Source organism: Haemorhous mexicanus, chromosome 10, assembly GCF_027477595.1.
Source record: "Haemorhous mexicanus isolate bHaeMex1 chromosome 10, bHaeMex1.pri, whole genome shotgun sequence".
NCBI classification, from domain to species: domain Eukaryota; kingdom Metazoa; phylum Chordata; class Aves; order Passeriformes; family Fringillidae; genus Haemorhous; species Haemorhous mexicanus.
In genome coordinates, this window is record NC_082350.1 from 10,045,234 (window position 1) to 10,067,800 (window position 22,567).

At 44.1% G+C, this 22,567-nt stretch overlaps 1 protein-coding gene across 9 annotated transcripts in view; it reads right to left on the bottom strand.

Moving 5' to 3' along the window:
* Nucleotides 1-2,625: 2,625 nt before the first annotated feature.
* DOCK10 (dedicator of cytokinesis 10) overlaps nucleotides 2,626-22,567 on the bottom strand; it is a 145,894-nt gene continuing 125,952 nt past the window's right edge. For 8 of the 9 annotated variants that reach the window (XM_059855286.1, XM_059855285.1, XM_059855282.1 and 5 more), the window contains exons 45-56: nucleotides 21,153-21,368; nucleotides 20,423-20,480; nucleotides 19,996-20,094; nucleotides 18,285-18,391; nucleotides 17,696-17,818; nucleotides 16,666-16,779; nucleotides 11,595-11,741; nucleotides 11,056-11,266; nucleotides 7,689-7,879; nucleotides 6,944-7,044; nucleotides 6,471-6,609; nucleotides 2,626-3,338 (exon numbers count right to left, since the gene is read on the bottom strand). In XM_059855286.1, coding sequence (XP_059711269.1) covers nucleotides 3,219-3,338; nucleotides 6,471-6,609; nucleotides 6,944-7,044; nucleotides 7,689-7,879; nucleotides 11,056-11,266; nucleotides 11,595-11,741; nucleotides 16,666-16,779; nucleotides 17,696-17,818; nucleotides 18,285-18,391; nucleotides 19,996-20,094; nucleotides 20,423-20,480; nucleotides 21,153-21,368 — 1,626 coding nt within the window. In that variant the 3' untranslated portion in view covers nucleotides 2,626-3,218. The remainder of the gene's footprint in view (nucleotides 3,339-6,470; nucleotides 6,610-6,943; nucleotides 7,045-7,688; nucleotides 7,880-11,055; nucleotides 11,267-11,594; nucleotides 11,742-16,665; nucleotides 16,780-17,695; nucleotides 17,819-18,284; nucleotides 18,392-19,995; nucleotides 20,095-20,422; nucleotides 20,481-21,152; nucleotides 21,369-22,567) is intronic. The other variant, XM_059855289.1, reaches the window with a different exon arrangement.

Here is a 22,567-nt window from a genome sequence, read left to right on the forward strand (position 1 = left end):
TTAAGATATAATTACCCTGTAAGGAATGATTCCTATTAAACATTTAATACACCTCCCTCTAATTGAAATTTAAGCCTTTGGTTGTGGTTGGGTGTCACTAAAGATGTGATTAAACATAAAATATGTATAACACTTAACTCCTTTTGGGATGTTGAGATAGCTTCCACTAAGTAACACATATGAATAATTTCTTTTGCACTCTGTAAAGTTTTTAAAGAAGCTCAGTGTGAGTCTGGCTTGCACAGATCTCCCTTCTTGGATGCAAGGGAATCTGTCACCAGCTCTGCCTACAGCACCAGGGGGATGAGCCTCCTCCAGCTGGAGGAAAAGGTGTAAGAATAGATTGTGAAATAATTTACTGGAGAAACCCTCAGCTCCAAGAACAGCCAGTCATGATCTTATGCTGCCCCAGACAAAAGGAGTCTCAAAGGGAAGCTTTTGGTAGGAAAAAAGAAATGGTGCAGACCTCATGTAATGCTATGAGTTTAAAAAGCAGCAATTGTGTGAAGAGCCTTTTCCTACACAGACAGGGTGGGTGTGGGATTCAGTGCTACACATCTCACTTCTGCAGTTTGGGATGCTGAGTTTTATCATGGGAAAGGGCCAGACCCCATCCTTGTAATCATCCTACAGCCTCACATTCATTTCTTTCATTCTCTCCCCTCAAACAGTGGGACCATCCATGGTTTAATGCTTCATTTTCTCTCCCTGCTGCAGCCTTGGTTCAAAGCTGATGTTTGTGCTAATTGCTTTCACCTGACAACATTTAAAGTGTGTGAACACAGCAGGAGGGGAGGAGCCATCTGGAGCAAGGACAGCAGCTACACTCACAAGCATGAGCATCTCCAACACCAGCAACAAGGCAAGCCCAGAATATGGGCTGGTTCTCAAGTCCCAGAGGAGGCTGCAGAGCTGGCTGCTTAAAATACACCAAATCCCTTGGTTTTGCATATAAATATATAAAAATATGTTATATATTTATATCCAAATATCTATATAATTTGAATATAAATAAACCAAGCCATTGGATTACTTATGAGAAACTCATTTTGTGTTCAAGCTGTTGAGAAAACAATCCAGGGGTTTCCTTACCTCTGCTTTACAGACCACAGCTTGGCTTCAGCCCAGCCTGCAACATTCTCTCAGTGCAAACCATGCTTCTGCAATCCAGTTATTCCCAGAGATGGCCACCAACAGATGTAGTGCTCACTTCTTGTGAACATTAACTAGAAGCAGTCTGGCTCCAAATCACCTTGATGGCCTCTGAAGTGCCCATCCACAAATCATCATAAACACAAAATGAGTCCAGTGAGACCAACAAACCAAGGGACAGGTGCTCCCTCACCTCTCTGCACAGCACAGTCCTGCTGCCACCACTGATGACACATTTATACATTATATATGGGCTCCTCCCACAGAGATATATAAACAGCAGCTTTATATACATACATATACACAGCATAAAGCCAGTTACAATTTGGGCCAGCCACCATTCCTTTCAGCAGACCACTGGTTTTGCAGAGTGCAGTGTCCGAGGAGCAGGGCCAGCCTGTCAGGGTGAGGATGAGGAGGGCTCAGCTCCTGCCCAGCTGTGCTTGATGCTGCTGTGCAGTGCCCAGGTGAGAGCTTGGGCTCTTTCCAAGCCCCAGGTGAGGGTCACGCTGTTGCTGCACTGAGGCTGGAGGAGGGCCATCCCAGATCAAGGTGTGCCCATCCCAACCATTGTCCTCCTTCCCCCACCAGCCAAGGACGCTGGGGGGGGTTCCAAACCACAGCCAACAATTCTGGAAAATTCCTGATCTGCTGAGTGAGACAGCAGCAGGTGCTGGCAGCAGCTGCAAGCAGGTGGAGCCTGGGTCATGGCACCTCTACCTTGCACGCAGGGATGGGGTGAATTCTGAGCCCACCCTTGACTCTGGCCTGCAGGTTCACGCTACAACTCCAGCTGAGATGCACCAGTTGTGAACTTGGGGTGTTATGAGAAGTGACAGGAGGGCAGAATGAGGCAAAACACTGGAAAATTCCTCCTGGTACCCCCAGGTAGAAAGCCCTAGCGCTGGCCTCTGCCCTGAACAAACCTGTGGAGGCCTCAGGGCAATCACCAGGGCTTCTCCAGGGGAAATGAGCTAAAGAAAAAAACAGCTTAGCAGAATGGTGGGGACTGTGTGCACAGGAAAGAACTCTAACACACAGGTACTATGAGCAGGGACTGCTGCAAGCAGGGGTTTGCTGTGAATGAACATGAAGGAGTGTGGGAACTCCTAAGAGCTGGCACAATCACTCCACCTTATCCCCACATGATGCAGAAACTGAAACAAACATCTCATAAAGGCACGTGGCTTCCCCCAGTGTGTCCCAGGCAAAATCTGGGACTATGAACTTCAAAGGAAAACCTGAGTTTTCTTGGTCTCAAGCAGGAGAACTACACCAAGCTGCTTCTCAGGGTGACTCCAGTCTGGGGTCATGGAGAGAAGCCAAAGCCACGTTCTGCAGATGTCCTAGGTGTCTATCAGCACCCACAACATCACAGGCAGTTGGGATGATCCTGATCTCCACCACTCCAGAGAGTGCTGTCATAGGAATGAACCAATGCACAGAGCTTCAAAGAGAAAATTTTATGGACGCTTTTATACACATACACAAATATTTTAATAGAATGGTAACTGAAATGTTATCCATATTCTTAGTACTGTCATAATTAACTAAAAAGATATTTTTTAAAATTTTGTAAAAATGACATATTTTACACATCTTCTATTTACAATTGCAATATGCTTAAATGTTATAAAACATCCACTCTGACCTTTAAAATATATGTATACTAGGACTTAGTATTAGATATATTATAATTTATAGCAAACTTAGGGTTTGCCGTGTACCTATCTATTCAATGGGAATTTTGTAATCAGCCTGGCTTAATAAAGGCTGCTCAAAACCAAAAATGGACAACAAAAAAGAAAAAGAAAAAAGAGAGGGAAGTGCAAATATTGGGTCAGGCAAAAAAAAAAAAAAATTCTCAAGCTTGCATTTTTTAAAATAATACCATGAAGATTTCCAATAAATTAAAATCTTAACCCTCAAATCCTTTTCCTGGTATTGTCCATCACCTTAATTTTCAGTACTATTAATCTAAAAGGAAAAAATACCCTCAACAGCAAAGGCCAAACCCCGCCCCAGAGAGCAGCTCTTCCTGAGGCCGTGTGCTGCCCAGGCTGCAGTCAGGCATCAGGGTTTGCTGGAGTGGCTGCTGCTGGCCCAGAGGAGCTGGCTCGATGGATGACTCGGGAATACGTGCGCTCCATCCCCGGAGGTTTTGCTGACTCCTCCTTGTAGGCAATCTTTCAGGGAAAAAAAAAAAGCAACAGTGAGAGAGATCTGAGTGATTTGGTGTCTGAAGTGCCTGTTGTCTAACCAAGGGTTTCCCATTTTTTAATTGTGACACAATGATGCCAAGGATCTGACAGAGGAAAGGGACCTTTCTCTGGAAAACTGAGGCTGCAGGGGCAGGGATGACATCCTCTGAGTCAGGGCTAAAATGGGGCTGGGCTGACTTCTGCCAAGCTCCACGGGGTTCCCTGAACTGCACCAGTCTCACACAAGTCCCCCACACTTGGCAAACTCCGGGACACCCACATCAGCACCTCCTGACTGTGGCACAGGCAGGCCCAGCTCTGCCCACGCTGTCATTTGGGGATGCAGCAGGGCTGGACCAGGTGCCAGGCTGAGCCTGGGGGCAGAGCTGCACTTGAGCAGCAGCAGCAAAAGCTCTGCCCTGTCCTTTGGGTAGGCTTTAGCAAGAAGGAAGATCTTTTTCCTGAAGAAGCTCTTCTAGCCTTGGTAAAAGCTCTTTTTTCCTACTTCTATAAAAGCAGGCTGAACACCTGTCTTCCTGCATGGGTGCTTTGTGGAAGCATCCACAGCAAAGACAGGGCAGTCCCCACTGACTACACAGCACCAGCACTGGAAGAGAAGCCTTTCCCCTTGACCAAGCTCCAGGTGGAACCCTACACCATCAACCCCCAGGGGTCCCTGGCCAGGGCTGCAGGCCAGCCACACCTCAGCTGTCACCTGGGCAGACATGAGCAGGGACAGCTTCAGCAGCTGGGGCAGCTCTGGGCAGGAGCTGCTCTCACATCATGGGCTGCAGGAAGGGCTCTGGGACTTGGGCACACCCTGGCAGCCACTTTTGCTGCTCTTGGCACTTGCTTTGGCTGCTCTTGGCACTTGCTTTGGCTGCTCTTGGCACTTGCTTTTCCATCAGGGGGCTCTTGTGGAGCTGCCTCACTGGCCTCCCCAAAGTTCACAACTAGGATCCTAAAGAACAGGCCTCTCAGGACTGATGCACAACACATCACACATAGAGCTCAGATCTTTCTTTAAACTCCCTGAGAAGGGAGCCATTAGAGATGAAATGAAACAAACATACCCAGCAGAAAAACCAGCAAGTGAGGGAAGTAAATGACATTAAAAGAAAAAAATAGATGTAAGAAAAATGAACATACCACTTTTGGCTATAGTATTGAGGGAAATGTTAGACAGGGAAGAAGAGAAGCTGTATAAGCAAGGACCATGACAGAGCTGTCAGAAAAGAAAAACAAAAAAAAGAGAAAAACAAAAAAGAGAAAAACATATGGTGATGAAAAAGTCACTGTCAGTAGGTGAGAAACAAAACTCTCTTGAATACAACAATGGGAAAGATGGCAAATTGTACTGGTGTAAAGCACACAGCACAGATGCAAGAGAGCCTCAAGCTTTCCAGCTGTGAAATAAATATTTCAGCCACAGTTTATGGCATGTGATTTCTCTGAGGAAATACTCTGCTCAGAAGCAGGGAGTTCATGAGTTCACTGCAAGAGGAGTGGAGTTTTCTCAAAACCCCCCACTGCCCAGAAAATGGGGCTGTCACTTTTTAGGCTTCCCCAAAGGACTGCAAGTGGGAGACTGTTTTCAGGGTGGACTTTAAAATTCAGACAATTTTGGTACGAGAGATGACAATTTTGACTTTTGTTGGATGAACTCTTTACACATTAGCATTGGCTTGTACAAGTAATTTTGTATTATTTAGTATGAAGAAAACAGAGCTCACAGAGAGAATTGAACAGAACAGGTATGAGAATTGAACAGAACTCCAAATGTTTTATGAATTCTGAATGTCATGGGCTGCTCATGCCTCATTTGAGCTGACCATCCATTTTCCATTCTTGTGGGAAACAGTGGTTCACACAAGATATATGGTGCTGCCTGTGCACACTGACTGATGGCCAAAATAACTTCCATGTGAGATGCATGAATATTGATTAACAAATAACACTCTTTACAATTACATACTTAACAAAACAGTGATAAATACTAGTTAGGATAAAATCACTGGAAGGCTTGAGATTCACAAATCTTTATACACCTGAAGAAGAGAGGAGCACAACTCCCAGACCTGCAGCCACCCCTGAGCTCGACCCCATCCAGCAGGCACCAGGCCTCCAGGCAATTAGGAGCTTTATACCCAAGGAAAAACTCACTCAATTCTATAGTGAGCACCACAATGGGCAAAAAAATGCAGGTCAATGCTTATTCTACTGATATGAGAAGATGAATGATACAGCACGGGGTAATGGAGAGCCATGTAGGCACTTCTGTGAGATGCCACCACTGATACCAGTGGTTAAAGCAGGTTACTCTATACCAACAGGGCTTTTGGATGCTACAGGCACCTGGAAATGCAGCACAGCTGCTAGAGAGGAACTATTTATCACATACAATCTAAGGTAGCCTGCCCATAAACATGCAGAGATATAATTAAACATGGTTCAATTAGCACTTCAGTATGCAAATTGCTCAATATGCAATTGAAATTGAAAATATTTAAAAAAAAAATCTGCCTGGACACAGCAGTAGAATAGCTGCAAGTGTGCCCTGGAGTCCAATTCAGAATTTTGGGATGCAATTCATATAATGTATAAATGCATGCTCATCCTTCTGAAGCTGCTAAAATACATGGCATCTACCCTGACAGTGTACTCAAGTACAAAAAAATAAATTGAAAAATAACCTTCTCTGAAAGTTGAATATAAATAGACACAATAAAGATATCTCCTGTGGTTACAAGCTACATCTTAATAGCAATTTACTGCTTTAATTAAATACATCACAGCCATAGGACAAAGCAAGCAAAGAATAAAGTTTAGACTAGTTTAGACTATTTTTCTATGCCTCTAAACCCCAGTCAGCATTTAGCCTCACAAACATTCAGCTTTTCAATATGTAGCAAGGCAGGCAGAAAACAGACCTTTGTTGACCAGATATAGAATATACTTCTATTAAAAAAAAAGAGGGGAAGAAACAAGAGCCAAAACCACAAAAAAATAAACTGCAAGTTTTACTTCTAGTATTTTGCTCTACAGCTTCATTTGTCACTAGAAGACACAATTAGCCCCCTCATGGAGCCCAACCAGCACCAAAAGAGACGTTCTGACCTGTTCATTCATAACTACAGAGAGCTCGCTGAGCATGTCCTTGTAGTGAGACTTCATCTCTCCCTGATACTCAAACTGGTCCTCCTTAATGAGGCGCTCGTTGACATCCAGGGCATGGCCACAGGCTTCAGCAAACTGCCTGCAAGCACCAAAACACAAAAACAGTGACACAGCTTTTGGAGTAATGAAAAAACCTACCTACACACACACAGGGCTGCATCTCTTCTCCCCCTTGCAAACTGCACCCTGTTGGAAGTGAACTTCAGAACTCATTCTCAGATCAAAAGGGATGTATTCTACTAGGGTAGCCCAGAACTCCAGTGAATGTTTCTCAGGAGTGACTTGTAAGATAGGGTAAATGCAGGTGTAAATTAGGCTGGCTCAAATCAGCCTGATTTGGCATCTTGCCTGCCTGTGCTGTGCAGTGTCCTATGTGCTAGGTGGGGGGTGAAAAGCCTAAAATTAATGTTTACCTGAAGATTTCCTTCAGAAGCTTCACTTGATTATCAGGATATCTCTTAGCATTTGTCTCTTCAAGAAAAGCTCGAGCATAGGCCATTGGTCCAGCATTTACCTGGGTGAGAAACACACAGCTTAGGAACAGAGAACAAGCCATTCATTGTTGTTTCTCTTGTGCTCCAGGGCTTGGAGACTGGCCTCAGGCAAGCTAGGCTGTGAGAAGAACATCCCCTCACTCCTTTTGTCACCAGGATGGAAGCTGAGGGGTTTTACTGAGGAAACAGGAGCTGCTCAGCCTCATACAAGCTGCAGATCCGTGCTGGCCTTTCCAAGTCCCCAGCCAGCCAACCACCCAGACAGCTGCATGTTTGTTTGTAGATATTTCAATGAGAGCACCAGGAATACACATGTCTGTCACAATCCCAACTTTCCTAAATAGGGAATGACAAAGCCAACCCTAGAAAAACTCCCTTTAAAGAATCCACCTGCTTGTGATGGGCCATATTCTCAAGTGATACGTGACAGACTTGTTGGAAAGGACTTAGTTGTTTTTAGAGTAGAATTGAATTAAATAATTAGCCTATAAAACCAGCAGTCATCAAGGCCAGTAGGAAACTTTCCATTCCTTAGAGTGAGATCTAACAGCACTATAATACAAGATATGCCAAAGACAAAAAATATCTGGAATTATGAAAATCAGAATAAAAAATTAGGTAGATGCATTGAAAAAAGAGACAAAAGGCAGCAAATGCACATTACCTTGACACTGACACTTCCTTGGAGCTTGAGCTGCAGTCGGATCATGTCCACTTCTTCCATTGTGCAAAGCTGATTGAGCTCTGAGACCTTTTTGGACATCTCATCAATGGCCACTTCGATGGGGTTCAGCTCTGTGCTGGTTTGGCTTATGACCTGAATCCTCTTCTTCACGTAGGGGAACAAGTGACTGGCTACTCGAGAGAGAGAAATGGCTCAGAGAACTCACCCAACAAGAGAGAGTTTAGGAAAGCAGAACAATTAAGTCAAAGTAGTAACTTTTGACTTTGTCAATCTCTTTATTAATCCATACAAATCAAGTTTTAATCACTGAATGAGTAGAAGTGACACAGCAGGTCCAAATTGAATTCTGATGTACCCAGCACTAGAAGAGCATTTCCTTTTGAACTCATCAGTGTTTGATACTAAGCTCTGCCCCATGCAGGAGGCAAAAAGCTCTCAGTGCTCAGATTTTAGAATTCACAAATTTCTTCTGTTGAGTTAAGACACCAAATTTTAAGTCCACACTGAACTTCAGACAGCTCAAACCCACACATCAAACTTATTTAATATCTGAGCCAGGAGCCCCGAGCTTAGCTGAGTTGGGAATCATTCACTGTGCTGGTGATGGTTGGGATAGAGTTAATTTTCCTCACAGTAGCTGGTACAGGGCTGTGCTCTGGATTTGTGCTGGAAGCAGCACTGATAGCACAGGGATGTTTTGGTTGTTGATGCTGTGATGCTTACACAGCATCAAGGCCTTTTCTGCTCCTCACCCCCCACAGCAGAGAGGAGGCTGGGGGTGCACAAAGATTTGGGAGGGGACACAGCCACGACAGCTGACCCCAGCTGGGCCAAGGGATTTTCCACACCATGTGGTGTCATGCTCAGCATATAGAGCTGGGAGAAGGAGGAGGAAAGGGCAGGGAACATTCAGTAGTGTTTGTCTTCCCAAGACACTGTTACATGTGATGGAGCCCTGTTTTACTGGAGTTACTTTCACCTGCCTTCCCAGGGAAGCAGTGAATGAATCCCTGGTTTTACTTTGCTTGTTTGGGGCAGCTTTTGCTTTACCTATTAAACTTTATCTCAACCTGTGAGCTTTTACACATTTACACTTCTGATTTTCCTCATCCCACCAGAGGACACAGTGAATGAGCTGCTTCATGGGGCTTAGCTGCAGCTGAGGCTAAACCAGGACACTCACCTGCAGATGAACCTACTATTTAAACATTATCCTTAAAGCAGTGAAGAGGTACTTTTAACATTCAACCTAAATACTGCCATGGGAGCTGACAGAGGAATTATTCACCTTTAAAACTCTTTACTTCTAGTCAAGACCTTTCATGGATCTCAGGGAGTTTGGCAAAGGTACTGTTATGGTGCATTAAGTCTGGTCTGAGCTAACACTTTTCTGATTTTGCCCTACATGCTTTGGAAGGTCTCCCAAACTCCATGCATGTCCTTCTCCACTAAGCATCTGCTTCCAGTCAGCTCAGACCTAAACAAGCTCCAGTTTACAGCGTGCCTGTCTCATTGGAGAGCAGGAAACCCAGGACTTCCAGGGCTGGAAGCACGAGCCAGGCATGGCAGAGAGCCAGTGAACCAAGGACTGCAGGCACACTGCACTTGCCCTTGGCCCAGCAGGATGGGAGCAGATGCAGTGTAGGTGCCACTCCAGCCACCCAGGCACAACTGACTTCACCACTCCTCCAGCCATAGCAGAAGCCTTGTTTTCTTCTCAAACTGAAAGTGTTTAAGTTTACCCAGGAAACAAATGAAAACACATGACTTTATCAAACAGGAGTGGAAAAAAAAAAAAGAAAAAGATGTTTTCTTTAGTGAAAAGCACTGAGGTGAGGTAGGTGCCAAAGGGAAAAGCAGGGGAGAAGAGGAGTCATCAAATTCCCACCTAATGCCAAAGATGGATCAGGGCTGAGAGCGGTGGGAGCTGATGACAGCATGTAATAGGCCAGGGAAAATATTCTGCCAGAAGAACAGCTCTCTCTGTTTTTGCCAGACAGACCATAACAGACTTGCACTTTCAATTCAGTGAAACTACCTGGTTCAACAGAGATCTCAAAACACCTACTGCTGCCCAAGCACTTAAAAAAACCACACACAAGCTATTCCTCCTTTCTTCTTACAGGCAAAGCTGTGTCATGTAACAAGACACCCTCAGACATCAGAGACTCTTTCCTGGCTTGCCAGAACAAAACTTTTAGGTGACTATGCTTGCACTGTAAGCAGGTTTTTTCACTTTGTCCTTTGGGGGAAGCAGATACACTGAAGTTGGCAGGGAACTGGATTTTCTGTCACTTGGGAGCCTTTGCTGTGAACATCAGCCTCTCTGCCCATGGCTGCCCATGAGAACAACGCCTCCATCTCAGACAGTTCCTCATACATCAAAATTCAGACATGTCAAGTTTCAGCAGTAGTCTCACAAAGGAGGTTTTTTTAAAAGAGAGATTTCAATCATGATAAGGAGCAAAAAATTTCAGTCTAATGTGACTCATTAAGAGAAGACATATCTAGTGCTCCTGACATTCCTGCCTTAAAACAATGATTGAAATCTTATGTCTAGCTTAAAATAATTCTCTATAATGTATCTTACTTCCATTTAGAACAAAAATTTCTATCTGCAAGTTTTAGTCTTAGCAGAACAGACATCCTACTTGGCTTTTTCTTTGAATTGTTTATTATGAAAAGAAAATAGTTCTGAGTGCTAAGCTGCCTCCAGCAGAACCACTCCCAAGTTACATCACTGCAAGTACAGTTAAGATGTCAATTATAAGGAAAAATAAAGCAGCTGAATGAAAATAACTATCCCTAAGATGGTCAGCAGGTCTGTAAGGAAGACATGGCCAAGACCCACAGTGAAAAGATGAGCTATCATCCTCAACAACACTCACCTGCAGATGAACCTACTATTAAAACATCATCCTTAAAGCAGTGAAGAGGTACTTTTAACATTCAACCTAAATACTGCCATGGGAGCTGACAGGGGAATTATTCACCTTTCAAACTCTTCTAGTCAAGGCCTTCCACGGATCTCAGGGAGTTTGGCAAAGGTACTGTTATGGTGCATTAAGTCTGGTCTGAGCTAACACTTTTCTGATTGCCCTACATGCTTTGGAAGGTCTCCCAAACTCCATGCATGTCCTTCTCCACTAAGCATCTGCTTCCAGTCAGCTCAGACCTAAACAAGCTCCAGTTTACAGTGTGCCTGTCTCATTGGAGAGCAGGAAACCCAGGACTTCCAGGGCTGGAAGCACGAGCCAGGCATGGCAGAGAGCCAGTGAACCAGCGATGGAGCCCGGGCACTTGCTGGGCTGGGCAGGGCAGGATGGGAGCAGGGGAGCAGACGTACTGGTGAGGATGGTGCGCCTCTTGCACTGCTCCTCCACCCCGCCGTGCTTCTTGCCCGAGAGCGTGAAGGGCGTCTCGAAGACGAAGCGGTTGATGTTGTGGTGCATCTCAAAGTCCGTCCTGCGATCCTCGGCCTCCTTCTCCTCGAAGAAAGGGGTCACGTAGGTCACCTGGATGTAGGCATATTTGGGATCCAGGTCTTTGGGGTTCACCTGCGGGACGGTGGCACAGCAGTGAAATGAAGTGTGATGAGCTCCCAAGGCATCCATAACGTTTTTGATGTGTTTATTTATTTATAACCATACCGATGAAAACTGAGACTTCCAAATGTAGTACTCAGGTCATGGATGGATACAAGGGTATTTTACCAAGAGTTCCCTAAGAAAAGTGGGACCTTTGACTATAGCCATTGGCAAAAAGGGATGAAAGCTAAATGAGACAGAAAACGACCTGCTTCTGCAGTGCAGCAAACATCTGCCTGCTCGTTGTGCACCACGCACTCAGTTCTCTCCCTCGTGCAAAACCACATGTTTTTCATACCTTGTTGGAATCCTGGATGATCTTCACGTTATCTATTCCAAACTTGTCTGCATAAAGTTTCATCAGCCTTTGAGAGATCTCAGACAAGCCAGTTAATTTGGGCTCTTTATAAATATACTCTTTACCTTCCTCTTCCTCAAAAAAGCCCTGTTTGGAAAGAAACAAAAGGATACAGTGAATGTAACAGCCATGGCAAAAATGAGGTGCTTACATCAGGAATCAAAGTTGCCTGTATACCCACCAGAGCCTCCAGTAGGCCACTTCCAGCACCTAAGTTAAAAGCTTACCTCTGTCCACTCCTAGCAGACATGGGCCCAGAGGTCAGTGTTTATATTGGTCTGCAATCTCCAGAGTTACCCAGGAAAAGATCCCTAGACATTTATTCACTTAAGAGATTGAGCAGCTTGAAGAGTTAAAGGGCTTTCTTGAAAATGATGATGTGTGTATAATGAAAAAAACCCTCATGAAGTAAAAACTAGAATTAAAAATTCTTTAAACCCTAATAATTTGGTTCAATTAACAGCTGTTTGCTGGACACTGAGCCCAGCTGGGTTGTGTGCAGCATGTCACCTCCAGTGCATCCTCTGGGAGCCATGTGTGCAGGCACAGGCTGGGCACTGCTGCCCATGGCCATGGCATGGGAGGCCCTGGGAACCTGTCTGCATCTCCTCAGGACAGCTGAAGAGAAACTGATGGGCACCTTGAGGGCCACATAGAACTGCAGCACTTCTAGAGACAATTAGCAAATTATTCACATTTGAAAGAAAAAGAAAAACAAAAAAAAAAGACACACAGACTGTGTTCCTTTGCAACAAAGGTGCAGCCTTGTTAAGGTTGTTTTTTAACACTGGATGGACTTGGTAGAGCCTTAATAAAAGGGTCCACTAAGAGCTGAACGTGAATCTGTCATGCTTCAGAAGAAATGCCAACCTCTGAAAGGTAACAGAGCATTGCATCACCTGCAGGTGAGACACTCAACTGCCACGAGATGAACATGTACATCAGTGCTGCAGGAGAAGCTCTCCCAGCTGGGCAGAAAGCAGCAGGTGCCCCTTTAACAAGGACTGCATCTGTCCCAGTGCCAGGAGCAGCACCAGCCCCCTCCTAGGGTTTCCTGTGCAGCTTGGTGATGGGCACCACTGCAGCTACACTCAAAGCCTGTTCCTTTCACCTTAATGCAAAGTGAGCCAGAGGAAAACACCTGAAGCTGCAGGGACAGGGGGAAAGGCAGACAGCATTAATGAGGTCAGACCCATGGCCATTTGAACTTCACATGATGTGGCTTGGATGGCCAATTCTACAATATGCCTAAGCAAACTGCTATCTGTAGAAAAACAGAGAAGCAGAAATTAATGAAGGCAAGAGATATCTCCAAAATCTATTCACAAGGTCCTCATGCAAAATCCAGCTTTTTTATCTGGAAGTGTGTTTCAACTTTGCCTTCTAAGATTATTGATTAGGCAAATCTTCACAAAAAAATCCCCAACAGAATTAAAATAAAATAAGCTATGAATTTCATTGCTTCTTTAGGACCCCCCCCACCAAGCTTTATTTCAATGGGGATTAATAAATATGTGCAACTCTGGTTTCTCCTTCAGTGAGGACAAGGGGCAATAAAATTGTCTTTCAATTTGGCAAGTGTCAGGAGTACTGTGGGCATTGCTGGAAACCAATAACAAACAGCTGCAAGAGCTCATCTGACAGCATCTTCTTCAGTCTCACAGGGGCCTTCTGACATTGCATGATCTCTAACAACATCTTCAATTAAATTCCATGGGCACATGAAGACCTTCACAGGTAATTAGAGAAAAAATCTAGCGCTCCAAAGTTGACATCCTACAAACATCTGTTGAGCTGGGCAGGCAATTGACTTCCTATTGATTGCACTGAGAAAATATCTACAGGATCATAATCTGGTTTCTGATCTTGTTTCCACTGAAGCAAAACTGCTTTATGTGGGAAAACCTCATTGGTTTGATGCAGTCATACTTAAACATACTACTCTGGACTGTTTCTGTCAAAAGACATCTGCTTTCTGTTACTATTCAGTAACAAAAATTTTGTTTTCAACAAAACCCCTCATGTTTTCCAAAAGGATCACCTAGCAAGCTACAATATAGTTTATGCTCTTAAACCCTGAGTCTGTGTATGTTTGCATGCTGGAACACAGTGCTTACATGTAGGTGCCAAATCTCTGCTGATGCTGCATGGCACACTGAGATGATACCTCTGTAAATTGTTTTACTTAAAAAAAAAAAAAACCTGAAAAGAAAAAACTAACAGATTTAATCTTATCTCTAATACAAGAGACATCATTTAAGTAGATATTCCCTGCAGTATTTCAGCTGACAAGTGACAAGCAGAAGTTAACTGTGAGCTATAAATAATCATGTCTGCCATATGCTATATGTCTGGCAAAGGCTATTAAAAGTAAGATTAAATACTTTTCAGAAGCCAAATATCCTCCAATTTCAGGATTTTAAAATATTAAGCAGCCAAGGTTACATTATCGATGCATATCCCTGGATTATTTTCATCCTGGCTGGTTTGGTCCTGCAAGGACAATGCAGCCTCACAGATGAAAATTATGACAGGGAGCAGCTGATGGTGATGGAAGGCAGATGACCTCCTGAACAGCAGGTTACTGGTTTCCACTGAGCTCTGATGCTCTGAGAGACAAGTTTTGACCCAGGCCTATCACTGTAGGAGTTCTGATAAGGCCCTTCCTCATCCTCACACACCTCCAGACACAGCCCTGGAGCTCACAGAACATCAGACCCTTCTCTGCCCTTTGGTGAAAGGTGCTGAGGTAAAGCTTGACCTGCCAGGAATTGGCAACTTATGGTTCTTTCCCTCTCTCATCCCACAGAAAGTGATTGTGATCACTCTGAAACTCTGCCCTCCAGCTTCTTGTACACACTGCAGAACAAACCCTCAGCTCTACCTTTGCCTGACACTGCTCTGAAAAACAGGTCTTGAATGTCTTTGCTTATCAGCACAATATGAGTTCTCAGCTATTCAGTATATTTAAAAGGATTTTTTTGGCTCTTAATTCAAGAAAGATACTGACTTCTCAAACACTCCTCTGTGAGTGAACTCGTCTGCACTGGCTAGTGTGGTCACCTGGGGGTGCAATGAGACATTGTCACCAAAGGCCTTGAACAGAAAGTGCAGTCCAAACCAGCAGCTGCCATGAGATCTGGCTCCCTGAGCTGGCAAATAAATCTTGCAGGTGAAAACAGATGCCTGTGTGCCCCCTAAGGATCACATTAATTCAAACCATCCTTGCACAGGGTCCCTGCAGCAATGCAGTAACCAAATTCTGCCTCTGCCTTTGCATGAAGAACAGTATTCAGGTGCAGCAGCACATCATCTTTCTCCACTAAGAACCCCCAAATTTCTCCCTCCCAGTCATTAACATTATTCTTTTGTTCTTTAATCTGCTTTCCCTGCAGCTTTTGTTTCTGTAAGGAACAGCAGCCACACCACATCTCTCCTGCAAAGGGCAAGGAGAAAGCAGTGCCTGTTGCCTTTAGAGCCCAGTGACTGGGGGGAACAAACAGAGGAAGACACAGCTGTGACAAAGTCAGACCCTTCAGAGCACTAAAGCTGTTTAAATGAAGTTGCCCTTGTGGCACTGGCACCTGGAAAGTCATTGCACTGTTACAGAGATGCTAGCCCAGTTCAGCAGAAGTGCTGCAGCTAAATTACCCAGTGGGAGAGCCCCTGGCTCTGGGAGAGTGCTGGCCAGAGGCTGCAAGTAGGAGAGCTCTGTTTGCCCTGTGCTACTTCCATTATGAGGAAGGCCAGGCATAAGGAAAACTCTGCCCCTCCTCAGGTGCAGCTCCTTGCATTTGGCAAATTCAGCTCTGCTAATCTGTCCAGCCAGGACCTGCCATTCCCCCTGAATTCCATTTGCTTGCTCCTACAAGGGACTGCCAGGACCTTGGCCGTGGCCATGACCTGCCCAGAGTGCTCCAGTGGCCACTGCCACGGACCTCAGACTGCCACAGCAGCCCTCCCCTTGGGAGCTGCAGTGCAGGCCAGGAAAGCAGGCTTGCATTCAAACAGCATTAATGCTACCCCAGCACTTGCAACAGAGGAAGAGGGGCTCCAATCCCAGTCCCAGTGAAGCTGGCAGGAACTTCCACTGAGATGGGATGAAGCAGCATTGGGCCCCACAGTGCACACACAACATGATGAGAGGTACAGCTCAGTAATTCAGGTAACTGAACAAACAAAAGTTAGTTTGCAGGATGCAACAATGAATGCAGCAAGGTTATTTTATCTGCCATGAACCAAAGAATTGAGAGCACAGGAAAATTAATGCTAAGTAACAGTAGAGGGAAGGATGAAGGATGTGTGAGGAGAATTAAACAAAACATGCAACAGAACTAAACTTACCACAGCCTTGAATAAGATCAAAAGGAGAAAAGAGCAAATTTCTGCATTAAAATCTAATTAGCAAACAGAATGATTCACATCAATCTGTTGTTTACACACTTTATATTTTAGAGCATAGGAAACTTTATGCTTGCCAAAACCAGGACTAAAAGAAACATGCTGGATTGCTACACTGGTTTGTGGTGGAAGAAAGCACAAAATAATGCTTCAAGGGTGCTGAAGCACAGCAGAGGGAATAATGCTATTCTAAGTACATTGCACAGAACCAGAGATAGCCTGGAAGCAGAAGGCAGAGTCACTGAAAAACACAACAAAGCATCTACTGCACACTGCTCTGCTTTGAGATCTGTTGGAGGAGAGAGCCACTTATCAAAGATGCCTTATCTGGTTCTACTTATGCTGTAGCTTGAAAAAACCTGTCCTGCCTCAGTCTCAGCTTTGCTTTATCAAGTCAAGAACTAAAGCTGACACAGAAGTCTGGTCTCTAATACACCCTAAATCCACAGGAGTGGTTTACACAGAGGCAACTGAGTGCTCCCTGCTGTCTAAAATCCTGCTGGGAGTCCGACCCATGAGGCAGCTTTTACCCTTTGATTCACCACCTAGTGCTTCCCTGAACTCTCTCAGGAACAGGTCTGTGGAGACAGAAGAGCCCAGGCCCACTTACCTGCCCATAAAATGCCACCCTGTAGTATCTCCCAAAGAGACGTTTCTCAGAGTTCACCACCTCTGCAACCTTCAGGTAGGAGCGGTGGATGTCGTAGTACAGGTCAGACAGCTTCTGCATGGACAGACAGACAGAGGCAGGGCAGGTGAGGGGATGGGAAATGCCACCACAGCTCTGCACAGCCTTGCTTGCCTTAGCTGGCTTCCCAAACCTTTGCAAAGACGGCAGGATGTGCTAAGGGAACAGTTTAACCTCGTTAGCAGTCACTAAGAGTCACTGCAAGGTTTCTGTCACCTTCTGAGGGGTTTGGTGGCAGTGGAGCCTTCGTGTGCAGTCTCACAGAGATCCATCCCACCGCCAGACAGGGCTGCTGACCTGCCAAGGGGTCAGAGAACCCAGGGCCTGTTTGTGCAGGTAGGAACAAGGTGCCAACACCTCCAATCAGCTCCCAACCCCACACAAAGATGTGCTTTCCACAGTTACCACTAAACAGCACTTTCTCAGGATAGTGAACCAAAATTTCAGCTAAGATAACATCTGAGGATCTGCTTCCTTAGCATACAGCTTATTGCTACCTACCACCTTGTGTCTCTTTCAATTTAAACCCAGAAAATCAGTACATGCAATTATCATCTGGCTATCCATTATGTATTGAAGTTGCCAAGTAAATAAGAAACTAAGAAACCCTGAAGTTGTGAAGAAATCATGCAATTTATCAGCATTTTCTGAACTTAAATACAATGCAAATCTCCTCTTGGTTTAAAACCCATGTAAAAAATAGTATCCACTGGCTAAGACAAGAGGTTTATTTGAAATTTTTTCACAGTTACTGTTTCATTGGTGCTGAAAAGAGGCAGGAAAGACATCAATGTTTTTTATTTTCTCACAGCACAAAACATTAAAAGGAGAAATTACCGACAGGAAGAAAGAAAACATTCCTTTTAAAGAAAGCACATTTTTTTCCCTAAAATTTTGATCTGGAATGTTGCCTTAGGATAATTAAAAAGATCCAAAGCAAACATCCACTTACCTTAAAGTCCCTCTGCTTTTCACAAACAGCAATGATAGGCTTGTTGACCTCAGCAATAAGCTCATATCTCTCAGACTTCCAGAGGTAGTCAACACACAACTCCAGCTGCTCCACGAGGATATTCTGCAATTTCACAAATGCAAATAGTTCAGTGACTTGACAGCTTGTGGCATTTAATTAACAGCAATGCAGCAAAAGCACATACACACTGCTTCATTTTTATCCTGGAACTTCCATGTTAAGGTTTATTGCCATTGCACAATGTTTAATCAAGTATTGGTGACCTAGCTCTTCTTTAGACAAAAGACCTGTAATAACAGTAACATGAAAATACCTGAATAGTTGACATCTCATGCAGAAGAATGGGTTTGCTTCATGGCTTTCCCCTGCCCTGACTTTCAGCTCTGGTACTTTATGCTCTCCTTAGCTAAACACCACTGCAACAGCTGTGATGTTTCACTCAAAAGCTGTGTGCCTTTTAACATTGCCTGAGTACACTCACTCTAATTTGCTGCAACACGCACAGGATTCCACTAGAAACAACATTCTGTGAATACAGAACAGGTGTGTAAAGGTTAACATTGCTGACCTCATTATAGGGCGTATCTTGCATCCCAGAGTCTTCCTTCATAGCACCTTCCTCTTTAATGTTGGGGGTAATGCTCAGAAAAGCAGGCCATCCCATGGAGAACAGGCCTTGAAGTGCAAGTCACAAGAAAGGCTGTTAATGACTCAGAGACCAGATACTTCAAGAAGTTACTAGATGCCATTAAAACAGAGCTGAGGAGGTAATCTCTTTTGCAGCCCAAGTAATGAGAAGCACAAATGGAGCTGATGGAATTTATAAGACTATTCCACCTTTTCCTCAATGATACAAATTCACTTCTCCAGGCAAAGGGGAATGCCAGCACTCTCCTGATGCAGTTTTATTCCTCTCTTTGGCATTTTGGCTCCTGAGCTCTAAGTGCTGGCAGCCCTGGCAAAGCTTCACGTGCAGCACTCCTTTGTGCACAGGAATGACCCTGGCAGGCTGAGGTGACACAATTCACACTTGGGGAACCTGCAGGTGTCCCCCTGTCAGGTGTCCTGGGGGCAGAGTCCCCAGGACTGCCCAGCCCAGGGGAGGTGGCTCCAGGACACGCTGGCAGTGGCTGTCCTGTCCTGCCCTGGCTCAGCAGTGCTGGCAGGGCCCAGCCAAGGGACTCCCTTGCAGAAACCTCTGGCTGGTGGCAGCAGCTGTGGATGGAAAGGCTCACAAGGAATAAACTGAGCTTAAATCGAGCATTTGCTAAGCTGAGGCCTTCAGTACCATGGCTGCAGCAGAAACAGCTTGCACAGGCATCACACTTTACAGGTCAGGAAGGTTCTGCCCTGTGGGGATTTTACCACTGCTCTGGAGTGGAGAATGCAAAGCTGCCAGGGGAGGTGACCAACTCCTGGCAAAGCCCATGGTTAATTTAACAGCAGGAAAATGCTACTATGGCTCAATTAAAAAAGTTAAAGCATAGATACTGAGATGGGAGCCTCCATTCTCTCTCTCAAGTTTTGAAGACTGTTTAAGTACAGGTTTAAAATTACCCAAGTTCTTCACTCTAGCTACTATAATCTTTATTCAGGCAAAGTCTTACCACTACTGAACTGTCTCACAATTACTGCTCTTCACAGAAAGCTTCCTTCTAAAAGGATGCATTTTTTTCATTTTGTCCACAGACACTTCCAAATGTATTGCAGGACTAAAGTCTTTCCATGTTTTCTCTTCCCCAGATATTTGCCCTTGATCCTGGAAATTGCTCTTTGTGGAAATATCTAACCTATCTCATGCTGAGAATTACTATGAAATACAGATTTCATAAACTAAATAACCATTGGCATAGAAACATTAAAAAATATAAGCCTGCACTTTATTTTTAAATAAGTATCATAGATTTTAAAAAAACCCTTTATCTGTACTAAGTTACATATGGACAACCAGATATTAATTCCATCCCCCTGCACTCCCAGCTTTGGACAGCCAAGGAATTGGACATGGATTTGCATGCTAAACACCAATTGACCCAAGAGGGATTTTCCTGCTGCAAGAGGCCATAACCAGAGACATTCTGAGCAATCCATCAAACCAGCCAAAGAGCATCAGGAAAGGAACTAATGATGTTTCCAGCACTGCTTTCTACAACAGCCTTCAACATGCACTAGAAACAGGTTTGATTTGGTTGATATCTTTCCAGATCAGTTGGAAAACAGCAGTTTGATCTCCTAATCATGTTATTTGACCCACAAACAGGCACGGTTAGAGCACTCACTTCCTCCATTGTGAGTTGTTAGTAACACATTACTATCAGAGACTCCAGCATCTTCCAGGAGCATACGTGAGGTACAAATCTTTTCCATTTTCCAGTAACCTATGATATTGTAAGATGGTATTAGTATACTGCTACTGGTATGTGTTAATACATGCATATTTCATAACAACAGACTGACAAGTGAAGCATTCTCTATTAGCACCAGCTTGCTAAACATTTAATTAAACCTCTTTACACAAAACACACTTTCACTGTTCCAGTCTAAGACCAGCATTTATGATATATTTTATAAAGGAAACATTTGGGAAGAATTCAAGCTGCTCTAAGAATACTTTACATATAAGGAAGGAAAGCAGGATAGCCAAAAAATGATTTTGAACAGTAATATTTATATATATACAGCTGCTTTTGGATATGTTGATCTTACCTTTTCTCTTCAGGTACTCTGCAATGAGAGCAGCAATGTGAATATAGCACATAGCAGCCTGTAACGAGAGGCCAACATACATGGATATGTCAAAGTAGCCTGAATTACAGCACACATGTGATAAGGAGCATATACTTTCAAGCACTGCCAAATCATGAGGCAGAAAAGGGAAGACAAAAGTAATCTAAGAAAATAAAGGATTCAATGATGAAGTGTAAATTTCACGAGGTGTCTTACATAATGCATAGATTTTCTCAAGAAAACCATTAAGATGACTTAGTAAATAAGGTATTCCTGGGTTATGCAGTGGAATTTTGCATCACCCATTCAGTCTTTGATGAACATGACAACACATTATAAGCAAAGCTCCTCTCCTGAGCCACAGCAAGGGAGAAGAAAATCCTTTCTGTGAGTCACTCACTGCCCATAACCTCCCCTACACTTCAGCTACTGTGCCTGTTAGGGGTAGGCAGCAGAGGTGCCAAAGTGACACTGCCCTCAGCTTCCCTGTCAGACAGTTTCAAGCCTTGCTCCAGCATGTAGCAGGCACTCAAGGTCAGGCAAGCTGCGATGGGCATATCACATCTCCAGGTGTTTTCAGACCTTTACTCCTCTGATTTCAAATACATGAGAGACACTGTATGATTCTCTTAACTCACTACTAAAGCCCTTTCATCAGAACAGCTCAGCCTAAAGACAGATGGAGTTCCTGTTCATTTATTCCCATTACCTCTGATAAATCTCCATTTCTTGCGTGAATCTTGGCCATGCTTTCGAGCCATGTCCTGCGTAGCTCGGGTGTGCTGGCATAGGAATTTGCCAGGCTGTACTGCAGGTCCACCAGCATCTCAGGGTCCTTCTCGTGCTCCTTCATCTGAGCTGTGGCCATCAGAACCGTCCTGATGCGCTTGGTCAGATCCTTCACCTCTGCTGGGAAATTAACGTTCTTTGGGAAAGATAAGCAATGCATCACTGAAACCATCCACAGAGCCCCATGCTGCACCCCCAGACAAAACAAAGTTCTGCTTACAGAGGGCCTCCACCCCCTCCCTGGCTGGGCAGGCTTTGGAGCAGTCACAGTTCCAGAGCATGTACACATTGCACACAAACCCTGGGTGATTGTTTCTGATGCCTCACAGCACTGTAAGATGCCCAAGTCAGTCACCTGCTCCACTGCCATGTGCAACAGCTCTGCTGAAGCCAGGGAACTGGAACAGGTGTTCCTCCATTGCTTACTGGGTCCAGAACTGGACCCTTGCACACTTTCCTCTGAGCAACAGCACCGTGTGCTATAGATAGTCCTGCTTAACTACACTCCCAGCATGTTTCACCATGGGAATAAAGCACAAGTCTGGCTCCTGACCTTCTCACACTGTGCTAGATTAAAACAGAGTCCTTATATTACTCACATCAGCTGTTCTCAACATATTTAGCTCAGTTCTTCAGTTTTTCTTTTTCAGAAAAGCAGTGAAATACATTTGTTTTCAGACTTATTTTCATCCTTTGTTTTGTTTAAAAGCAAAACATTCAGAAAAAGTAAATGAAATTAAATACTCCCTCCTTTATGTCACACAGAAGCAGTGTGACTGTCTGCAGTGCTGTGAAATCAAAGCTGGACTTCAAAAACAAATAGAATTGTAATGACATCTTATCAGATAACACACTGAACTACTTCTGCTAACTATCTACCAATTTGCTTATGCTAACTTTATTATTAATCTCAGTGGAGATATCCTAAAGTCACCTTCAGAGAAGAACAACACCTCCAAAGTATAAAACTGAAAATGAACATTGACAGGTGTTTGGACAAGAATTGTAAAAATTAAAACCCAGAATACTTTTCCAACAATTTTTGTATAGACTATAACTATAATAGCAGTGGTAACTTGTCTAAGAGCCAAGTATACCTCCAGTGAGCTAGCAAGGTCTTACAAAACCCAACTGTTGTGCCTGTTTTTGCTACACATTTACTGAACTGAGGAAAGGGAGCAATTGCAGACTAAAAATTGTTTGCTAACTGCAACTGTGTTCCATTAGTCCCAATGCATGACCTCTGACATGAGGCAAATGAACAAAATAAGCAATAAATAACAAATAATACAATTTTCAAATAAAAACATTTTTGTTTAAATATTATTTTCACTT